Source organism: Sminthopsis crassicaudata, chromosome 3, assembly GCF_048593235.1.
Source record: "Sminthopsis crassicaudata isolate SCR6 chromosome 3, ASM4859323v1, whole genome shotgun sequence".
Classification (NCBI taxonomy): domain Eukaryota; kingdom Metazoa; phylum Chordata; class Mammalia; order Dasyuromorphia; family Dasyuridae; genus Sminthopsis; species Sminthopsis crassicaudata.
The window spans coordinates 56,913,052-56,934,537 of NC_133619.1; the positions used below are offsets into that span (position 1 = coordinate 56,913,052).

A 21,486-nucleotide genomic window follows, 5' to 3' on the forward strand; every position below is an offset into this window, starting at 1 on the left:
AAATACATTAAAAGTACATATTTAAATTTCATTAAAATTACTATATATTACATATGAAGGTACACAGAGAATCAGGAACAGATCAAGTTATCCAACCAGTATTCTCTAACTCCAAATCCAAATATTCTAAATTCAACTGCTCTTCATTTTACATTGACACCAAGGAAAAATGAATGTAAGTTGCCCAGCCATACAGAAGGAGAGTATACACTCTATCTAGCCTTATCACTTAAAAATGAATGCAGAATTGGATTCCTGAAATGCCTATACACATAAAGCTCTTGAAGTTGATAACTTTGCCTTGTCTCTTCAACCATAGAAAGTTACCTATTAGAAGTATAGGAAATTCAACTACCTTCATGGAATAGCTGAAAAGAACTGTATTTTGATTCCAACGATATGAATCTCAATCTCTCCTCTGCCATTAATAGTTGCATAATCTTGGACAAGATATTTAACCTCTCTAGACCTCAGTTTTTTCAACTATAAAGAGGAGGGAAAAGGTTAAACTGGAAGATCTCTATATCTATGATCATATATCACCTCTGCAAAGAAAAATGGCAGTGTAAAATATTCAAGAGTGACTTTTGTTAACAGAGTTACTACTTCTCTGTCAAATATCCAATCTGAAAAGGTGTCACCTCCTATAAAAACTTAAATGACAATAAGTTCTGACATTAGATAGGTGGTATAGTACCCAAATTCCTAAACTGTGGTTCACAACCCCATGTGGGATCTCATAACTGAATTGAGGGTAGTAAAATTATGATTTACTGCCAGTAAATGTTTGATGTGGATACCTATTTTATATACCTATATACACAGATCACATAAAAATTTCTTAGGAGAAAAGGAATCGCAAGTGGAAAAAGTTTAAGAATCCTTAGTATAGTTAGCTCTATAGTCAAAAAACCTGAATTTGAATCCTGAGAAAGACATTTACCAATCATGACACTGGGGAAGTCAATAGACATCTTGCAGTCTCAATTTCCTCATGTGTAAAATGTTGATAATAATAGCACCTAACCCACAGAGTTGTTGTTAGGATCAAATAAGATAATGCATGAAAAATAATTTATATGCTCTTGACAAATCTCAAATTGCTACCTAAATGTCAGTTGTTATTATTGATATTAATATTATTATTTGTTCCTATTCATAATTTGCAAGTTATCTGGGAACCAAAGATCGTATAACTTGGAAGTCCCAAAATTTGAAATTTTAAATTTCACAGAACCCCCAGCTATGCCGTAAAGCGTACCTCCAGGTAGAATTAGTCAATGAAAACTATGTACCTCCAACAATTCTGTGCGGAAAGTGAGATAGAGTACTCAGTTTTGATCCACTCATTCATTCATTTAACAATGATTCTAAAGGAATGAGTAATAGAATTAAGGAATTCACACAATCAATATGAATTCACACAATCAATATATCCTCAAGGATATATATTTAAGGAAAAGGGAATGAGCTGATCCAAATAGTGAGAATAAAGGATAAGGAAGGACAAACTAATAGCTGCAGTGATTGTTATGAAATATTAAAAGAACTAAAGCATCAAATGGTTCCATAACAATATATTTATAGTAAGAGACAGGTGATCCTCTTAGACACTACCAAAAGCTATGAATGTGTCTGCTAAACACAGGAGTGGAAAGAATATACCATCTGACGATATGATCATAAATTCATACTGTAATACCCAATGGAACATCTTTAAGAATTGGGACACTGAAGGTCATTGAGCATAATAACCACTCTACACTTTTCTATCGAAAGGGTCTCATAATCCTGCTACTTAGCTATCTGCCATTATATAGAAAAACTCACATATAAGTTATTTTTTTCTTTTTTCTCTTAGAGATTCCTTTGTTTCATGTTTCATAGAGTAATTATTGAAACTTTTTTTCTCTCCCTTTGATACTGCAGAATAACAGACTAAGAAAATACGCCTTTGAATTGAAAATGAATGACCTGACATATTTTGTGCTGGCAGCTGAAACAGAGCTGGATATGGATGAATGGATTCATACTCTCAACAAAATCCTCCAAATAAATCCTGAGGGACCCCCTCAGGAAAGGAAGAGTGCAGACCTCACAGATCTCAGGCTGGGTGAGAAACAGATGTTCTACCATTTCTTCTCATACTAAAAAGAAACCCCTTATTTGGAATCAGGTCAAATAGCTTTCTGCCTCTACCCCATCCAACCCAGGGGTATCCATTTCCTAAATAATCCCCCGAATCTTTACATTGACAAAAATTGTGGTAGCTATTTAAGCATTTTTTCTCAGCTGGTTGACAATAGTTTAAGACAACATTTCAATAGAAATTCTTGGAACTCACCTATCAGGAACACTGCAAACATTATTTCTGAAACCAGCTAATATATCATGACATTTCTCAGAAGATACATCCCATTTGTGACATGTCATTGGAATCAAGTAGTAGAACTTCCCAGGTTGATAAAAAAAAAAAACATTGCTAATGTAAATGTTCATAAGTGCTAGCAACACAGCAATTATAGCATTGTTTGTCGAGTCAAGAAAACTTGAGTTCAAACCTGAACTCAGACTCTTACCAGCTGGGTGATGCCAGACAAGTCATTTAACCTCTCAATGCCTCAAATTCCTTACTGGTAAAAACGGGATACAGATGGCATCTAACCCCAAGTTTGTTATAAAGTTTAAATTAGCTATTTGCAAAAAAGCCTTTCTGAACTTTAAGGCATTACATAAATGCTTGCTATTATTTTTATAGGTAGTGCAATGACTAGAGTTCTGGGCTAGAATCAGTAAAACTTGAGTTTAAATCCAGCTTCAGACTGTAATGAGCTGTGTGATCCTGGGCAAATCCTGTTTGCCTCAGTTTCTTCATTTGTAAAATGAGCTGGAGAATCAAATGGCAAACCACTCCAATATCTTTGCAAAGAAAACCCCAAATGAGGTCACAAAGAATCAGTCTTAACTGAACAAAACTATTATTATTTCAAATTATGTTTAATGAAAATTAATCCTCTAGTTAAACATTTTTCCAACTTTTCTTCTAAATTTTTATTCTCTTTCTTGATTCTCTCCTATCTGGTCAGATACTCCTCCACCTTCTTTGCTTGTTCATTATATGGATTTTGCCCATGGGTGCTCCCCAAGGCTCTGTCCCAGATTCTCTTACAATGATCAATACAATGATCTAAACCATCTCTAAAGGAGTTATGATGAAAAATGTCATCCATCCCCAGAGGAATAACTGGTGGTGTCTGAATATAGATTGAAGCATACATTTATTTTTAATGTCTTTATTTTCATGGTGCTTGGAGGTTTTTTATTTATATTTTCTTTTACAGTATGACTAATATGGAAATATGTTTTGCATGATTATACATGTATAACCTATATCAAATTGTTTTTTCAATGAAGGGATGGGAGTGAGAAATGGAGAGAATTTGAACTCAAATTTTGTAAAATAAACATTAAAATTATTTTTACATGTAATTGGTGAATAAATACTTTTAAAAATTATTTGTTTTCTGCTGTGTCTTTTAAAGATTCTCTGGAAAATTCTATGACTTGTGAATGCACATCAGAGGAAACAGATTCTTCAGAGAATAACTTGCATCCAGAATTCGCAAAAGTAATTATCTGAGGGTATGGGATGAATAAGGGAAAATAATTATGCCAAAAAGAGTTTTTATTCATGTTTGTTCCTATATGTGACCTCAAGAACTTGATTTACTTTTCTTTCTCTATTTGTAAAATGGGTAGTTTCACCTAGATGGTCTTCAAGGTCCCTTCAAGATCCAACTTTCTATGAGTCTATAAAAGATCAAAAATCTTTAATGTAAGATTTATATGGAGATATGGAAATACTCCCCTCAAAAAATTCCAATATCTCCAAGTGCATGTCACCAATTGAACCTGTCCAAATTAAAAAATGGAAACATAAAGGTTTTCTAAAATTTGACATGATATGAATGGAAGGAAGGATATCAGTAGGGGAAGGACTTCTTGTGAGGGCCAAGAGGAAAGGGAGGCTTTGAAAGAAGGTCACAGATATCTGAATGTCTCTTCATGAATGTTTTGTTTTTTCCAAAGTACCTCACAGAAACAGAAGAAACTGTTAAAATGTCCCGAAACATGGAGAGACTAAACCTATTCTCCTTGGATCCAGACATAGACGTAAGTTAGACTTTATTACACTTCATAAATGTGAATCGATAAAGTCAGAAATTATCATTTAGATTGAAAATACAGAAGTGGATGATAGGTGAGTTCATTTTTCATATTCTTTTTTTTTGTTAAGGCCTTAAAACTTCAGAAAAAGGATCTTTTGGAAACAGAATCCATGATCAGGCCATTTGAAGAAAAGACAGCCAAGAGATTTATGATTGTTTGTAAATCTCTCAATTTAAATCTTCAGGGATGTGTCACTGAGAATGAAAATGATCCATTGACTAATGTAAGTTGATATTGGTTATTTCATCTATTGATGTGTCAAGAATACCCTGAGTTGGTCTTCCTAACTCCAGATTTACATATGATTAACTAATGCCCTGTTGGCTTTGAGTATGATGCCTTCTTCTTAATAATACCCTGAGTTTCTAGACTTCCATTGTTGTGAAATAACAGCTAGAAAATCCCTACACATAATCTCTAGCCAGAAAAAATATCCCTTATTGCTTCAATATAAAGCATCAAAGAAAAAGGTATACTTAGTTATTTGGCACATATCCTTTACATCAGATTCAGACTCTCTGTCTCTCTGAATACAACTCTCTTATTTATACTTTCATATGGAGGTGTGTGTGTGTGTGTGTGTGTGAGAGAGAGAGAGAGAGAGACAGAGAGAGAGAAAGAGAGAGAGAGACAGAGAGAGAGACAGAGACAGAGAGAGAGAGAGACAGAGACAGAGAGAGAGAGAGAGAGAGGGAGAGAAAGAGAAAGACAGAGACAGAGAGAGAGAGAAAGAGAGAGAGAGATAAAGAGAGAGAGAGAGATTGAAGGTAAAAGAAAAAAGGGGTGATAAGGATGAGATGTCTAGATAGCATCATAGAAATAATCAGCAGGAACTTGGACAGACTTTAAGAGATAAGGGAAAATAGTAGGATGTCTGGTATATTAGATGGTACATGAGATCACAAAGAGTCATACACAACTAAATGGCTGAACAACAACATGAGTGTGAGTATGTTTGCACATGCACATGTGTATATATGTATGTATGTTTGCAATGGCCACTTTGTGCGTAATATTGGGGGGAAAAAAGGATGACTGGAAAGGGAAAGATAGCATATGTTTTCTTCCATGAAGTGAATACCAGTTGATACTGGTGTTTTCTAAAATTTGTGCATTGCTACAAAAATAAGTGAATGATTATTTTCCCATTAATGAGCCATGTGGATAGATTCTGATTTCTAATATATTTTGTAATACATAATAAATAGATTTGTAGACTTAGTTTTTAAAAGAGCTAGATTCAAGTACAATCTCTGACCCCTTACCAGTTATATGACTATCCAAAAGTTTGGAGGAAACATTTTAAGAAAATGCTTGGATCTTGTCGTGAGACCATAATTGATAATCTACAATTGACAGTGATTAAATAACAGATAATTTGCTATTCTAAGTAAAACTCCTATATAATAACTATTTTCTTCTTTCCCATACTTCTGAGCTTAAAAAATCAGTGTCTTTTAATCATATAATTGCTTTTAAAGAATGAATTGAGCTAACTATACTGATGGACTATTTTTGCTTTAGATCCCTAAGTTCTAAAGAGTTCTTTAGGGCAGCTAGGTGGTGCAGTGGATAGAGTATCAGTCATGAGGATCAGAATTCAAATCTGGCCTCAGGCACATCCTAGCTGTGTGACCTGGGCAAGTCACTTAACCCCAAATACCTTAGCAAAAAAAGAAAAAAAGAAAAAGAAGAAGAGTTTCTTGAAGAATCTCTTGGATTTGATTTTTTTCAATTAACAAAATCTATTTTTCTCTTTCTCCCATCTTCCTGACTCCCATTTAAAAAAAGAAAGAAAAGCAAAATGTTTGGAATAGACTAGTCTATATAGCTAAGGAAAACCAATTCCTACTTTGGCCATACCTTATTCTCTACCTTGAAACCATCATCTCTTTTTCAAGAGATGGATAATATGCAATATCAATGGTCTTCTAGCATCATATTTATTCATTACATTCATCAGAATTCTTAAACCTTTTTTTTTCCTGAGGCAATTGGGGTTAAGTGACTTGCCCAGGATCACACAGCTAGGAATTTTATTTGAACTCAGATCCTTCTGACTTCAGGGCTGGTTCTCTATCCACTGCATCACCTAGCTGCCCCATTCTTAGAACTTTCAAAGCTATTTTGTCTTTGTCATCATTATGTTAATATTATTGTACACATTGTTCTCCTGGTTTTATTTACTCCACTGTCCATCAATTCGTATAAATCTTCCCAAGATTTTCAAAAACATCTCCTTTCATCATTTCTCATGACATAATAATATTTCATTACTTCATCTGTCATAATTTTTCAGTCATTCCTTAATAAGCCTATAGTATGACCCATCAATAGGGAAATGGCTGAACAAGTTGGGGTATATAATTGTGATGGAATATTATTATACTGTAAGATATGATGTGCAGAGTAGTTTCAGAAAAACCTGGAAAGACATATACAAACTGATCCAAAGATAAATGAGCAGAACCAAGAGAATATTTTACATACTAACAGTCATATTGTAATGATTATTAATTGTGAAAGACTTGATAATTTAATCAAGACAATAATCCAAGACAGTTTCAAAGGACCCATTTTGAAAAATGCTATCCACTTCCAAATACTACCTCTCTCTCTCCAGAGAGATAATTGATGAACTCTGAGTGCAGATTGAACATACTTTTTTACTTCCATTATGTTTCTTGCTTTTTCTTGTTTTTTTTACCCAACATGGGTAATATGAAAATATTTTTTGCATAATTTCACACATATAATGATATAATGCTTGCATTCCCAATGGGTGGGAGAAGAATGGTAGGAGAGGAGAAAATTTGGGACTCAAAAAAATTTTTTGAAGTAAACATAAAAAATGAATGGGAAAACGTAGTTTGTTAGATTATAAATGATGACTTGGTATCATTGTTTTTTCAATTAAGCACGGATCCCTTAATAAAGCAGGAATGGCTGGTGAAATATAAAATTTCCATTATTTCTTTATTTGCATTTGAGCTATGTTTAAATTTTCATTGGCTTATTTAAAAGAAGGTGGGAGAAGCAAATACATATTGCAAATTTTAAAGGCCTATGTCTAAGACCAAGAGTATTCTAAGGACATCTCATCATTGATAAAGAATTATTGAAAGATGCAATTAGACTAGTGCTGAGGGAGAACTATTTGTCTTTTGAGAAGAAAAGAGGCAACAAATTGAATAAACTACTTCACCATAGGAGATTTAATTTCCGCCAGGTTCCCAAAGTCAAATACTTTTTTTCCATTTAGGTAAATGTAACTAAAATTCAAAAGGCAACAATTATGTGAGATGAAAGCATTAAGCAATCTTTGCTCTTCCTTCCTTGTCATTGCATTTGTGTGAATTTTTGTGTTGGTTATTGCTCACATAGTTTTCTATATTAGTGAACTATTGCCAGGCTATATCCTCAATCCATGCTGTTTCTTAAGTGAGATTACTGTGGTGTGGTATGAAATTTTATCTTGAGCTTCTCTTATATGTTTAAAAGTCAGATACAGAATGATATCTTGGTATAGATAGATGGATAGAGGTGCAGATAAAAATAGAGGCAATATAAAAATATAGGTAATATGGAGATAGAGATAAAGACCTGCCTCAGACCTTAACTAGCCCCATTACCATGGTCAAGTCATTTAATTTTTCCTTAATTTAATCAAACCTAAAATCGAGATAATAACGGTTCCTGTACAACAGGTTATTATCAGGGTTTAAGAAGATGTACATAAAGGATTCTAGCCCTTCTGAATCTGAAGCCAGTTCATTATCTTTAATGCTATGTTGCTTCTTTTCATTGACTATCTTAAATGCTAGTTATAACTTTAATGGGAGGTAGTATATTGGATAGAGCACTGATTTTGGATTCAGAGGTTGAATTCTGCCACTTACCTTCTGTGTGTGACATTAACCCAAACATTTATTTTTTTATTTTTTTTTTTTAATTTTTTATTTTATTTTATAATTATAACATTTTTTGACAGTACATATGCATGGGTAATTTTTTACAACATTATCCCTTGCACTTACTTCTATTCAGATTTTTTCCCTTCCTCCCCCAACCCCCTCCCCCTGATGGCAAGCAGTCTTATATATGTTAAATATATTACAGTATAATTTAGATACAATATATGTGTGTAGAACCGAATTTTTTGTTGCACAGGAAGAATTGGATTTAGAAGGTAAAAATAACAGTTTACATTCATTTCCCAGTCCTTTTCTGGATGTAGCTGGTTCTGTCCATCATTAATCAATTGGAATTGGATTAGCTCTTCTCTATGTTGAAGAAATCCACTTCCATCAGCATACATCCTCGTACAGTATCATTGTTGAAGTGTATAATGATCTTCTGGTTCTGCTCGTTTCACTCAGCATCAGTTGATGTAAGTCTCTCCAAGCCTCTCTGTATTTCTCCTGTTGGTCATTTCTTATAGAACAGTAATATTCCATAACATTCATATACCATAGTTTACCCAACCATTCTCCAATTGATGGACATCCATTCATCTTCCAGCTTCTAGCCACTATGAAAAGGGCTGCCACAAACATTTTGGCACATACAGGACCCTTTCCCTTCTCTAGTAGTTCCTTGGGGTATAAGCCCAGTAGTAGTATGGCTGGGTCAAAGGGTATGCACATTTTGATAACTTTTTGGGCATAATTCCAGATTGCTCTCCAGAATGGTTGGATTCTTTCACAACTCCACCAACAATGCATCAGTGTCCCAGTTTTCCCACATCCCCTCCAACATTCATCGTTATTTGTTCCTGTCATTTTAGCCAATCTGACAGGTGTGTAATGATACCTCAGAGTTGTCTTAATTTGCATTTCTCTGATCAATAGTGATTTGGAACACTCTTTCATATGAGTGGAAATAGTTTTAATTTCATCATCTGAAAATTGTCTGTTCATATCCTTTGACCATTTATCAATTGGAGAATGGCTTGATATCTTATAAATTAAAGTCAATTCTCTGTATATTTTGGAGATGAGGCCTTTATCAGAACCTTTAACTGTAAAAATTTTTTCCCAATTTGTTACTTCCCTTCTAATCTTGTTTGCATTAGTTTTGTTTGTGCAGAAACTTTTTAATTTGGTGTAATCAAAATGTTCTATTTTGTGATCAATAATGGTCTCTAGTTCTCCCTTGGACACAAACTCCTTCCTCCTCCACAAGTCTGAGAGGTAAACCATCCCATGTTCCTCCAATTTATTTATGATTTCGTTCTTTATGCCTAAATCTTGGACCCATTTTGATCTAATCTTAGTATGTGGTGTTAAATGTGGGTCCATGCCTAGTTTCTGCCATACTAATTTCCAGTTTTCCCAGCAGTTTTTGTTAAATAATGAATTCTTATCCCAAAATTTGGGATCTTTGGGTTTGTCAAAGATTAGATTGCTATTTTTATTCACTATCTTGTCCTGTGAACCTAACCTATGCCACTGATCAACTAGTCTATTTCTTAGCCAATACCAAATGGTTTTGGTGACTGTTGCTTTATAATATAGCTTTAAATCAGGTACACTTAGACCACCTTCCTCTGACTTTTTTTTCATTAGTTCCCTTGCAATTCTCGACCTTTTATTCTTCCATATGAATTTTGTTGTTATTTTTTCTAGGTCATTAAAATAGTTTCTTGGGAGTCTGATTGGTATAGCACTAAATAAATAGATTAGTTTGGGGAGTATTGTCATCTTTATTATATTCGCTCGGCCTATCCAAGAACATTGAATGTCTTTCCAATTATTTAAATCTGACTTTATTTTTGTGGCAAGTGTTTTGTAATTTTGCTCATATAATTCCTGACTCTCCTTTGGTAGATATATTCCCAAATATTTGATACTATCGACTGTTATTTTGAATGGAATTTCTCTTTGTATCTCTTGCTGTTGGATTGTGTTGGTAATGTATAAAAATCCTGAGGATTTATGTGGATTTATTTTGTATCCTGCGACTTTGCTAAAATTCTGAATTATTTCTAATAGCTTTTTAGCAGAGTCTTTGGGGTTCTCTAAGTATACCATCATGTCATCTGCGAAAAGTGACAATTTGATTTCTTCATTTCCTACTCTAATTCCTTGGATCTCTTTCTCGGCTCTTATTGCCAAGGCTAGAGTTTCTAGTACTATATTGAATAGTAATGGTGATAGTGGGCAACCTTGTTTCACTCCTGATCTTACAGGGAAAGGTTCTAGTTTATCACCATTACATATGATGTTTACTGAAGGTTTTAAATATATGCTCCTTATTATTTTAAGGAATAGTCCATTTATTCCTATACTCTCAAGCGTTTTTAGTAGGAATGGATGTTGGATTTTATCAAATGCCTTTTCTGCATCTATTGAGATGATCATATGGTTTTTATTAATTTGATTATTAATATGGTCAATTATAATAATAGTTTTCCTAATATTAAACCATCCCTGCATTCCTGGTATAAATCCCACTTGGTCATAGTGTATTATCCTGGGGATGATTTTCTGAAGTCTATTTGCTAATATCTTATTTAAGATTTTAGCATCAATATTCATTAAGGAAATTGGTCTATAGTTTTCTTTCTCAGTTTTCGATCTACCTGGTTTAGGTATCAGTACCATGTCTGTGTCATAGAAGGAATTTGGTAGGACTCCTTCAATCCCTATTTTTTCAAATAGTTTACATAGCATTGGAGTTAGTTGTTCTTTAAATGTTTGGTAGAATTCACCTGTAAATCCATCTGGTCCTGGGGACTTTTTCTTAGGAAGTTGGTTAATAGCTTGGTCTATTTCTTTTTCTGAGATGGGACTATTTAAACTACTTACTTCTTCCTCTGTTAATCTGGGCAAGCTATATTTTTGAAGGTATTCTTCCATTTCATTTAAGTTATCGAATTTATCGGCATAAAGTTGAGCAAAGTAGCTCCTAACTATTGTTCTAATTTCCTCTTCATTAGTGGTGAGTTCACCCTTTTCATTTTCAAGACTATCAATTTGCTTTTTCTCTTTCCTTTTTTTAATCAGGTTTACTAAGGGTTTGTCTATTTTGTTGGTTTTTTCATAAAACCAACTCTTAGTTTTATTAATTAATTCAATAGTTTTTTTACTTTCAATTTTATTAATCTCACCTTTTATTTTTTGAATTTCAAGTTTTGTGTTTGTCTGGGGGTTTTTAATTTGTTCCTTTTCTAGCAATTTTAGTTGTAAACCCAATTCGTTGGCCCTCTCTTTCTCTATTTTATGCAGGTAGGCCTGTAGAGATATAAAACTTCCCCTAATTACTGCTTTGGCTGTATCCCACACATTTTGGTATGATGTCTCATTATTGTCATTTTCTTGGGTGAAGTTATTAATTATGTCTATGATTTGCTGTTTTACCCAATCATTCTTTAGTATAAGATTATTTAGTTTCCAATTATTTTTTGGTCTATTTTCCCCTGGCTTTTTATTAAATGTTATTTTGATTGCATTATGGTCTGAAAAGGATGCATTTACTATTTCTGCCTTACTGCATTTGATTTTGAGGTTTTTATGCCCTAGTATATGATCAATTTTTGTATAGGTTCCATGAACTGCTGAGAAGAAAGTATATTCCTTTCTGTCTCCATTTAGCTTTCGCCAAAGATCTATCATATCAAACTTTTCTAGTATTCTATTTACCTCTTTGACTTCTTTCTTATTTATTTTGTGGTTTGATTTATCTAATTCTGAGAGTGCAAGGTTGAGATCTCCCGCTATTATAGTTTTGCTATCTATTTCCTCTTGCAGCTCTCTTAATTTCTCTTTTAAGAATTTAGATGCTGCACCACTTGGTGCATACATGTTTAATATTGATACTGCTTCACTATTGATGCTTCCCTTTAGCAGGATATAATGCCCTTCCTTATCTCTTTTAATTAGATCAATTTTTGTTTTTGCTTGATCTGAGATGAGGATGGCTACTCCTGCTTTTTTGGTTTTGCCTGAAGCATAATAGATTCTGCTCCACCCTTTTACTTTTAGTTTGAATGTCTCATCCTGTTTCAGGTGTGTTTCCTGTAAACAACATATAGTAGGATAACCCAAACATTTAATACTACTAGACCAAAGTTGTTCATTTATCAAATTAGGAGGCTAGATTACATGGCTTATAACATCTAACTAACTAACTCTAAATCTCTGATTCTCATGCAATCTGTTTTATAATGTTGATTATAAACAGGTTACAGATTATAAATCCTTTTTCCAACCCCTGTTAGAAGTGAACTGTATTACACCTTTTTTTGTCACACATTTTTATGATTCTATCTTTCATGCTATTTGCTGCATAGAAACTGTAGTTAGTAATGGGCTGCATTACATATTTACCTATATGAACTGCAGGTACATTTATTTCAGGGGAAATGATTTTATCTCACAGGCTATTGTATTTTAAACAATAGCAAAATTCATTGGTTCTCTTTTGGTTTGAGTCATTTTCATTCATGTCTAACTCTCCATGACCCCATCTGGGGTTTTCTTGGCAGATAGTGCAGTGATTTGCCATTTTTTTTCTCTAGCTCATTTTGCAGATCAGGAACTTGAGGCAAATAGAGTTAAGTGACTTGCCCAGGATCATATGTCTAGTAAGTGTCTGAGGTCAGACTTTAATTTGGATCTTACTGACTCTAGGCTTATTTCTCTGTCCACTGTGCCACATAGCTGCCCTCTTTTGGCACACATTTTTTGTAATTTGCCAATATTTCATAGCCAATGATTCATTTCCAAAAGTAGAAATTATATTTATGTAGTAATATAAGGCTTAACACAGTGTTTTTCATATAACAATCTTGTAAGATGAGCAATAGAGTTATTATTATTCACATTTTACAGATGAGGAAATAATCTCAGAAAGGTTAATGGTTTGACTAGTAAGTGTAAGGACAGGAATATAAAAATAACAATGATAGTATTTATATAGAGCTTGAAAATATGCAAAGCATTCTGCAAATAGTTCATTTGATCCTCACAACATCCCTGGAATATAGGTACTTTTATTTTATAGATGAGGAAACTGAGACAAATAGATGTTAAATGATTTACCAGGACCATGCAGTTAGTAAGTATCTGAAGCCATACTTGAACTCAGGCCTTCTTGACTCCAGGCCCATCACTCTATTCACTGCTCCAAGTATAGATCTTATAACCCATTATACCACGTGTTCATTTGGTCATGTTGTATATTATAGATATTTTTAAACTTTAGATCCCATAGCTAGTCTCCATTTGTGCTTCAAATCACAGTGATTTCATCAGTATAGTTATATCCTCCAACAGTGCAGATTGTAACCCATCCATACCCTTCTCATTCCACGTAACTTCTATCCATGTCATTCCATTAATCCCCACAGATGTATCCATTCCATGTGCTGGAGGCCATTTTCTCTGTGTCTTGATTCGAGTGTTGAAAAAGCAGATAATTTGCTCATTTTCACTCTAGAACTGGCCCACCCCTCCTTTTTTGTCACACAATTTTTATGATTTTATCTTTCATGCTATTTGCTGCCTAGAAATTGTAGTTAGTAATAGGCTGCATCCTGCTTAAATCCACGCTGCAGCTTTCCATTGTCTTTTGGATGACCTCCAGTTTTGATTTCTTGGGAGATCAGGGTATTTTGTGATGTGTAACCATAAAGCATCTATTTATATCCCTCTAAAAATGATCTAGCCAGATTGTTGTTTTGATCTTCATCCTAAGTGGGGCTAAAGCAGCCAAAACTGAAGATATAGTTAGACTACATCTGTATCTCTTGAATTGGGTCTGGGGACTCTTGGGAGTCTGCTATTGTTTATTAAAAAAAAAGACTTAAGGAGGCTCCAGTGGTAGAAGATTCTGACAGAAGGGAAATAAAGGTGCCAGATAGCTTTGTGGGAGGAAGGAGAAGATTTTTAAATGTCAAACCAAGGGAGGTTAGACATTGAAAATGGGAGAGGAGTCCTTGGTGATCCTAGGGTCTCCCTCTTCATTTGATAGCTGTGGAAATAGGACCAGGTAAGAGAAAATCAGGGAATAAGTGGCAAGTTTGGAATTTGAACCCATGTACTCTGATTTGAAACACAACATCCTTTCCACTTGACTGGAATTAGAATCCTGCTTCAGATACTTACTTGGAAGTCTGAGGAAGTCACTTAGCCACTATGTTTCTGTTTCCTCATCTATAAAATGGAAGATTAAGGTTCTATTGAGGTTCCAGGATGCAGTCAGACTTTTCCCATACCTAGGCCACTAAATAATGAGGTACAAGGGTGATACCATACCACCAAAGTATATTGGGGTTATGGATAAATATTGTAGGTTGTCTCAAAAGAATTTGTAAGCTTAGACTTTCTCCAGATCAAGGGACAAGAATTTTATTAAATTGCTAAGAGTGGGCTAAATCCACAAGGAAGCAGAAAAGTGTTAGTGGGAGAAGGGAATTACACCATTGATTGGCAGGCAATCCTAAAAGACGGTTAGCACCCTAGAAATAGTTAATCATAACAAGGAGAAAGACACCATGAAGCGGGGCTACACTATTGACTAGTGGGCTAATCCTAAAAAGGAGTTGACTATAAAAAAGAGAAAGGTGCCATGAAGTGGAAGTACAACATTGACTGGCAGGCTAACCCTAAAAGAGATTTAGCGCCCTAAAAAGAGTTAGTGAGCTAGTGATGTACAGTTAGGTTCTTTTTTTAGGAGAAATATAGCCTCAAAGGATTGACATCATAACTTGGCTTTCTGATTGAATATAGTAACTGTGGAGTTATAATGGTTTTGTAAATGCAAAAAGTTCAGAAAAGAATTCTACCAGATACCTCCACCTGGGGACTATAATAAAATCCATTTGAACTAAAGGCCTAATCAAAATTTAAAAGTCCATTTATAATCACATCACTGCTCCTCCCTGCTTACTTCTGGGAGTAATTAGACTTCCAGATTGTTTACACTGATTCTGACTCTCTCAGTCAATAGCCATTTGGCTATCCGGGACCTCATCAGTACTATCCCTCTCTAAATGAGAAACCCAAATATTATTAACCTCATTTTAAAATGGGTTGGGTTGTCCAATAACATAGCTGAGGAAAGATTTGAGTAATATCTTTACCCTAAGTTTAACATTTTTTTCCATTATACTAAAACTGTTTGACAATAACCCTAAAATAAGTAATCTGAAGAGGCAACGATTTGGAGTAGTGACTAGAGAGTAGGGGAATTAGAAATCATTTTCCTGAGTTCAAATCTGGCCTCCAACCCTTACTATCTGTGTGATTTAATCTCTGTTTGCCTCATTTTCTTCATCTGTAAAGTGGGGCTAACAATAGCATTTATCTCCCACTTTATTTGTTTGGATGATATGAGATAATTTTGAGAGCTTAGCCCATAGTAAGCATGGCATAAATATTGGCTAGCATTGTTACTCAACTATTCTTAGATACCTTATCTTGATTGCTCCTTTCCTTCATTCATATAATATTACACTTTTCATTATTCTTGTCTAGATTGCTTTGTCTGTCCTAGTAGATTGTAAATTCCTTGAGAGCAGGGATTATATTATTTTTCATCTTTTCTAAACACTAAGAGCAATGTCTTCCATATATGGGTAAGTGCTTAACAAAAGTTTATGAAATGAAATTTTCTGCCAAGATCAGAAGCCTTAGGATCACACTAGATCAAAATTTTTCCAAAGGTTTTTTTTTTTTTTTTTTTGCTAAGGCAATTGGGGTTAAGTGACTTGCCCAGGGTCACACAGCTAGGAAGAATTAAGTGTCTGAGGCCAGATTTCAACTCAGATCCTCCTGACTTCAGGGCTGGTGCTCTAGTTCTTCCTTTTAAGTAAAACATTTTGTCCCTAATATCACTGTTGTCTTCCTCGTGTGATTTCCTACTCCTGTAGGCAACTTTGTATGTTTAATGGGGAATCGTTTTTCATTTAGTTTTTCATTTGCTTTCAGATTGAACCTTTCTTTGTCAGCCTGGCCCTTTATGATACCAGAGACAACAGAAAGATTTCTGCAGATTTTAATGTGGACCTGAACCATACACTTGTTCGACAGATGGTTTCAGGTGCTTCGGTGGCCTTGGAAAATGGCAACATTGACACAGTTAGCCCCAGACAGTCAGAAGAACCACATGTTAAAGGATTTCCTGAAGAATGGCTGAAGTATCCAAAGCAGGTCATTTTGTTTCCCCTTGATTATATAGGAAACTTTTATAAACTTCTTACAAGTGGGATTCTCTGGGGAGACCAAACAAGGATAGCATGAAGTTTTCAGTCCAAAGTGGGACTTGGCAAACAACTTCATTATAATTTGAATATTTATTCGTGTTTCTTGATTTTATTCATTATAGGCTATCTTTTCTGTAAGTAACCCACACTCTGACATTGTTTTGGTGGCCAAGATCGAAAAAGTACTTATGGGAAATATTGCCAGTGGTGCTGAACCTTATATTAAAAACCCAGATTCCAACAAGGTAATTAGCACAGTTTCTTAAATATTTCTTCCATTTTTTTTCTTTTAAAAAATGATAAGAAAGTAAAACTTTCATTGGTTAGTCATCAACTTTGAAAGGACAATTTCAAAAAACATCCCACTAAGTGAAATATTCATGAAGATTAAAAAATAATGTGTTTTGCTTGGGAAATACATTGTAGAACTGAATTTGAGTGCATGGATAATTTTCCATTTGGGGTAATGTTTAATGTTTTAATAATACTCCCTTCAATATGAATTACAAAATAATGAATAAAGGTATTATGTGTGCCAAGACTATGAATTTGAGAAATCTTTACTTTCTAGATTTCCAGAAGGTTTTTTTTCCTAATTAGTAAAATGCCAGTATTGGAGGGAAGAATATTGCCCTTGGGATCCAAGAATGTGAGAGAGGGAATAAAAATACAGAGGGACATCATTTGATCCACAGTATAGCTGAATCTTTGGGATAGAAAAGCACTTATAACAAATGTTTATTATATTAATAATAAGTGTGTGTCTCTGAAAGGGGAAAAATGTTTCTGGGATAAAATATTTACTCTTCTATTTATCCTTTAAAGTCCTTCACAAAGGAACTTCAGTCACTTATTGCTCCCTTTCTCATTTTCTTCAAGTCAACCAAACTGCCTTTGCATGGTTCCACCTCCTGCTTTTTCCTTTGGTACATTCCCCCATTCTTCAAAAGCACCTTTGCCTTACCTAGTTCCATTCTCTCTTTTAAAAAGACAAAGATCAAGGACCAGCTTCTTCATAAAGCCCTTCCTGATTTTCACTGGTGCTAGTGTTGTTCCTCCTAAGCTGCCCAATATTTAACTCTTATGTACTTATGTGTATTTATTCTGAATATGTTTATATATGTGCTAGTTATCCCCTCATTGTCATGTAAGCTCCTCTTGTGAAGGGATTATTTCAATCTTTATATTTGTATCTATAAAACCTTAAGTAATATCTAGCTCATAGAAAGCATTTGAGAAATAATTATTGCTTAATTAGTTTTCATTTTCATATACAAGATGCCAGATGCTCATTGATAATTTGTTTTCCTTTTTTTAGTATGTGCAGAAGATATTAAAGTCAAATAGGCAATTCTGCAGCAAGTTGGGGAAATACCACATGCCATTTGCTTGGGCAGTGAGGTATGTTAATTATTTTACTTGCACAGTAATAATAACTAAATAATGAAATTGTAAAACTTTCTTTGTGATATAATAGAAGGAGGTGGCCAGATGAAATAGAGACTAGAGCATTGGGCCAGGAGTCAGGATCACCTGAGTTCAACTCCAATCTCATATCTTTACTAGCCATGTGACACTGGGCAAGACACTTTACATCTCTCTGTCTCAGTGTCCTCATCTATAAAAATAATGATAACAATAGTACCTACCTCCCAGAGTTGTTGTGAAGGTCAAATAATATGATATTTTTAAATTATTTGTAAATATAATATATAATAATAGATATATGCAAGTACTATGTAATATATATGAATATATTATATATAATAAGTGCTATATAATGCTATTATTAAGATTTCTGAACTTGAAGTCTTGTTATTATCATTAGTTTCCATTTGCCCAGTCTAATTTTTAAATAATTATTTTTTTTCAGTGATGTTTTGTACCTCTCTTTCCACCTGACCAATTATGTTTTTTTAAGGAGTTCTATTTTTCAGTGAATTTTTGTGCCTATTTTACCATTAGGTCAACTCTGTTTTTTATGGTATTATTTTCTTCATCATTTTGGTACCTTTTTTAAACCAAGATGCTAAATTTTATTTTCATATTTCCTTGTATCACTCATTTCTTTTCTCAATTTTTTATCTACTATTCTCATTTCTTTCTTTAACTCTTCTAAGAATTCTTGTTGTACTTGTCTCCAATTAGCATTTGTCTTTGAGACTTTGCTTGTAACTATTTTCACATTATTGTCTTCTTTGTGTTTTAGTCTTTCTTGACATCATATTGGCTTTTTATGGTCAAATTATTATTTTTTTACCATTTGCTCATTTTTCCAGCTAAGTTCTTAACTTTGGGCCTTTTTGTCAAAAGTGGGCTCTGCTCACCTGAGAGTGGGGATGCACTATCCCAAATTTTAGGCTCTTTCACTCTATTGTTTTCAGAACTAGTTCTGGGGTTTTGCTAGTTTTCTGTGCTTCCAAGGAGATGTGATCGAGGGAAAGATGTGTTCACTGCTGTCCTGGTCTGTTTTCTGGACTTTCCTTAAAAAAGACCCCTGTTCCTCTGGAGCTACAAGAACTAGTATTTTTCTTGGTCTTGGAGTTGTGACCAGGTCTCCTACTTTCCTACAGTTGCAAATTTTAGTGCTCCTTTCTGCCTGATAAGTGCCTTTTGCCCAGTGACTAACCAGAAACACTCCTCTCTATCCTAGAAGTGTGACCCTGAATTCTACATAGGCAATAGAGTTGCCAATTAGTTCCAGCTGCACCTAGTGCTAGCAAAGGGTTCCCTATAATCTTTCTTACCAGTTGTCTGCTCCCTCTAAATGCTGAGAGGTCCCAAAGTTACTGCTGCTCTTGTCAGAACCACCCTCAAAGCCCACAGCTGGTACTACAGACCTCTCTTCCTCATTTCTTAACTTATTGGAAAAATGTGTCACATATTTTGTTGTTTCTGCTGCTCCAAAATACAATCGGAAAAATTATGTAAGGTTGTTTGGAGAGGAATGTTGGGAGAGCTAAACTAAGTTGCTACTTATACTCATCATCTTGTCTAAGAAGCCCAATTATGCTCACCTAAAAAATGAACATTTTAGCCTCATTCCACATTGAATAATTATTTCTCTATGCCCCCCAATCTTCCTGTGATCTAATCTTCCTGTGGTCTCTTTTATGGATTCTCTTGACCTCATCTTCCCCTCACACCATCCTGCTGATATTCCAGATTTGAAATAAATGTCACAGAGTTTCTCCTTAAAGGTGACCTAGGTCAAATGATAGATTCTGTTTCTCCATTCATCTTAGAAATTACACTGGCTTCCAGGAAGAAGAAATACAGATATAACAGTAATCCTCTTACACCTGACTATTTTACAAATCCGGGGAGCTATCATTTGATCTTTATTATACTTGGAAAAACATTATCATTTCAATAAACATTTATTAAACACACACACTTTGCCAGACACTGGGAAATATGAAGATAAAAATGAAATAACCTTTGCCCTTAAGGAGTCTATAGTTTATTTTACAACACTTGCAATGATACTGTTCCATGTATTGTCTAGCTCCTGTTGATTGAGGTGACACTTTGTACATTGGACTTTTCCATCAATATTTAAAGAAAAAGACTTTAGAAATCATCTTTCACGATGGAGTAAAAGATGGAAAGGACCTTGGATTTCAATGAGCACAATGCCCTCATTTTGAAAATAAGAAAATTAAAATGAATTGCCCAGGGATGTATGTCTAGTTAGAGTCTAAGGCAAAATTAAAGCTCAGATTTTTCTGACTCCAAGTACAGAGCTCTATTTATTATCTAGCTGCCTAGTCTAATCCCAACTCTAATACATACTGATGATGTGACTTTGGATAAGCTGTTTAATATCTCATTGCCTCCAACAATGGTCTCCAACTATAAGAATCAGAACAGGTGCGACTAGCATAGAGAAAGGACTTTTCTTTCTGGGAATTTTATATCCCAGTGAAATCATTAGACCAACCCAAAGCAAACAAATACAACAGGAAAATCAAACAGATAAATAAGCTTTTTTATCCTGAACCATATTTTTATGGTCACATACACTACTGGAGCTCTAGAAAAAAAAAAATTCTGTATATGTATTGATTATTTGTTGCTTTAATGAAAGCATTTGATTCACTAAAGCAAAATGCAACCTATTTCCCACTAAGTACCTCAAGACATCAAAATGTTATACAATATACCATTACAGAGATAATTTTGTTCATTCTTTCAGTTATTTTGAGGTGTTATTAGCAACAGATGTGGAGTTAGGTAAAAAGATCTGTTAATTCTCATGGGTGGACTCAAGGATGTATTAACAGATATGCCCCAAGGTCCAAATAAAGTAAGATTTCCTTTTTTAAAGACAATTGGGATTAAGTGATTTATCTGGGGTCATACAACTAGTAGGTATTAAGTATCTGAGGATGAATTTGAACTTGAGTCCTTCTGATTCCAGCACCAGTGCTCTATCCACTGTGCTATCTACCTGCCCCTTGGACTTCCTTTTGATGGAAAGACTCTCTAATTTCATCAGGGTCTGTGATTTTATTATCTTGGGGAATTTCCATATAGGAACTCCTTCTATCAAAACCAATCAGAACATATATGACTTAGTGGACAAATTTTAGGTCCCTGTCTACAACTTGTGGAAGATATATAAATTTCCCATTGACATACTACATAAAGTGTCAAAGGTGAGATGTGGTCTTCTTCATCTCTAAGATCAGCTAATATATGAGAAGTAGTGATATATGCTAGACTTGGAATCAGGAAAACCTGAGTTCTAATCCTTTCGCAAACATTTACTGACTGTACAACCTTAGCTAATGTAGCCTATATATTAGTTCACATGGCCTATGTGGACTTTAGTTTCCTCATCTGTAAAATGAAAAGTATTTTATTAAAGAATCTGTAACATCTGTTCTAGCTCAGAATCTATGATTCTACGAATTGATGAAGTAAGTCATTAGATTTGAGGGCTTCCTACCCTCAAAATTTGCTCCATTCTTATTTAAGAGTTATTCTGTTTTTGTTGAATTCACCAAACATTTATTGAGGCTCAGGGAATGCAAATATAAAAA

The 21,486-nt window shown here is 34.3% G+C and overlaps 1 protein-coding gene across 5 annotated transcripts in view; it reads left to right on the plus strand.

The window, feature by feature from the left end:
- DOCK10 (dedicator of cytokinesis 10) overlaps nt 1-21,486 on the plus strand; it is a 325,083-nt gene that overhangs the window by 203,278 nt on the left and 100,319 nt on the right. For all 5 annotated transcript variants that reach the window (XM_074298584.1, XM_074298583.1, XM_074298585.1 and 2 more), the window contains exons 8-14: nt 1,930-2,113; nt 3,543-3,628; nt 4,090-4,173; nt 4,298-4,453; nt 16,164-16,385; nt 16,561-16,683; nt 17,757-17,839. In XM_074298584.1, coding sequence (XP_074154685.1) covers nt 1,930-2,113; nt 3,543-3,628; nt 4,090-4,173; nt 4,298-4,453; nt 16,164-16,385; nt 16,561-16,683; nt 17,757-17,839 — 938 coding nt within the window. The remainder of the gene's footprint in view (nt 1-1,929; nt 2,114-3,542; nt 3,629-4,089; nt 4,174-4,297; nt 4,454-16,163; nt 16,386-16,560; nt 16,684-17,756; nt 17,840-21,486) is intronic.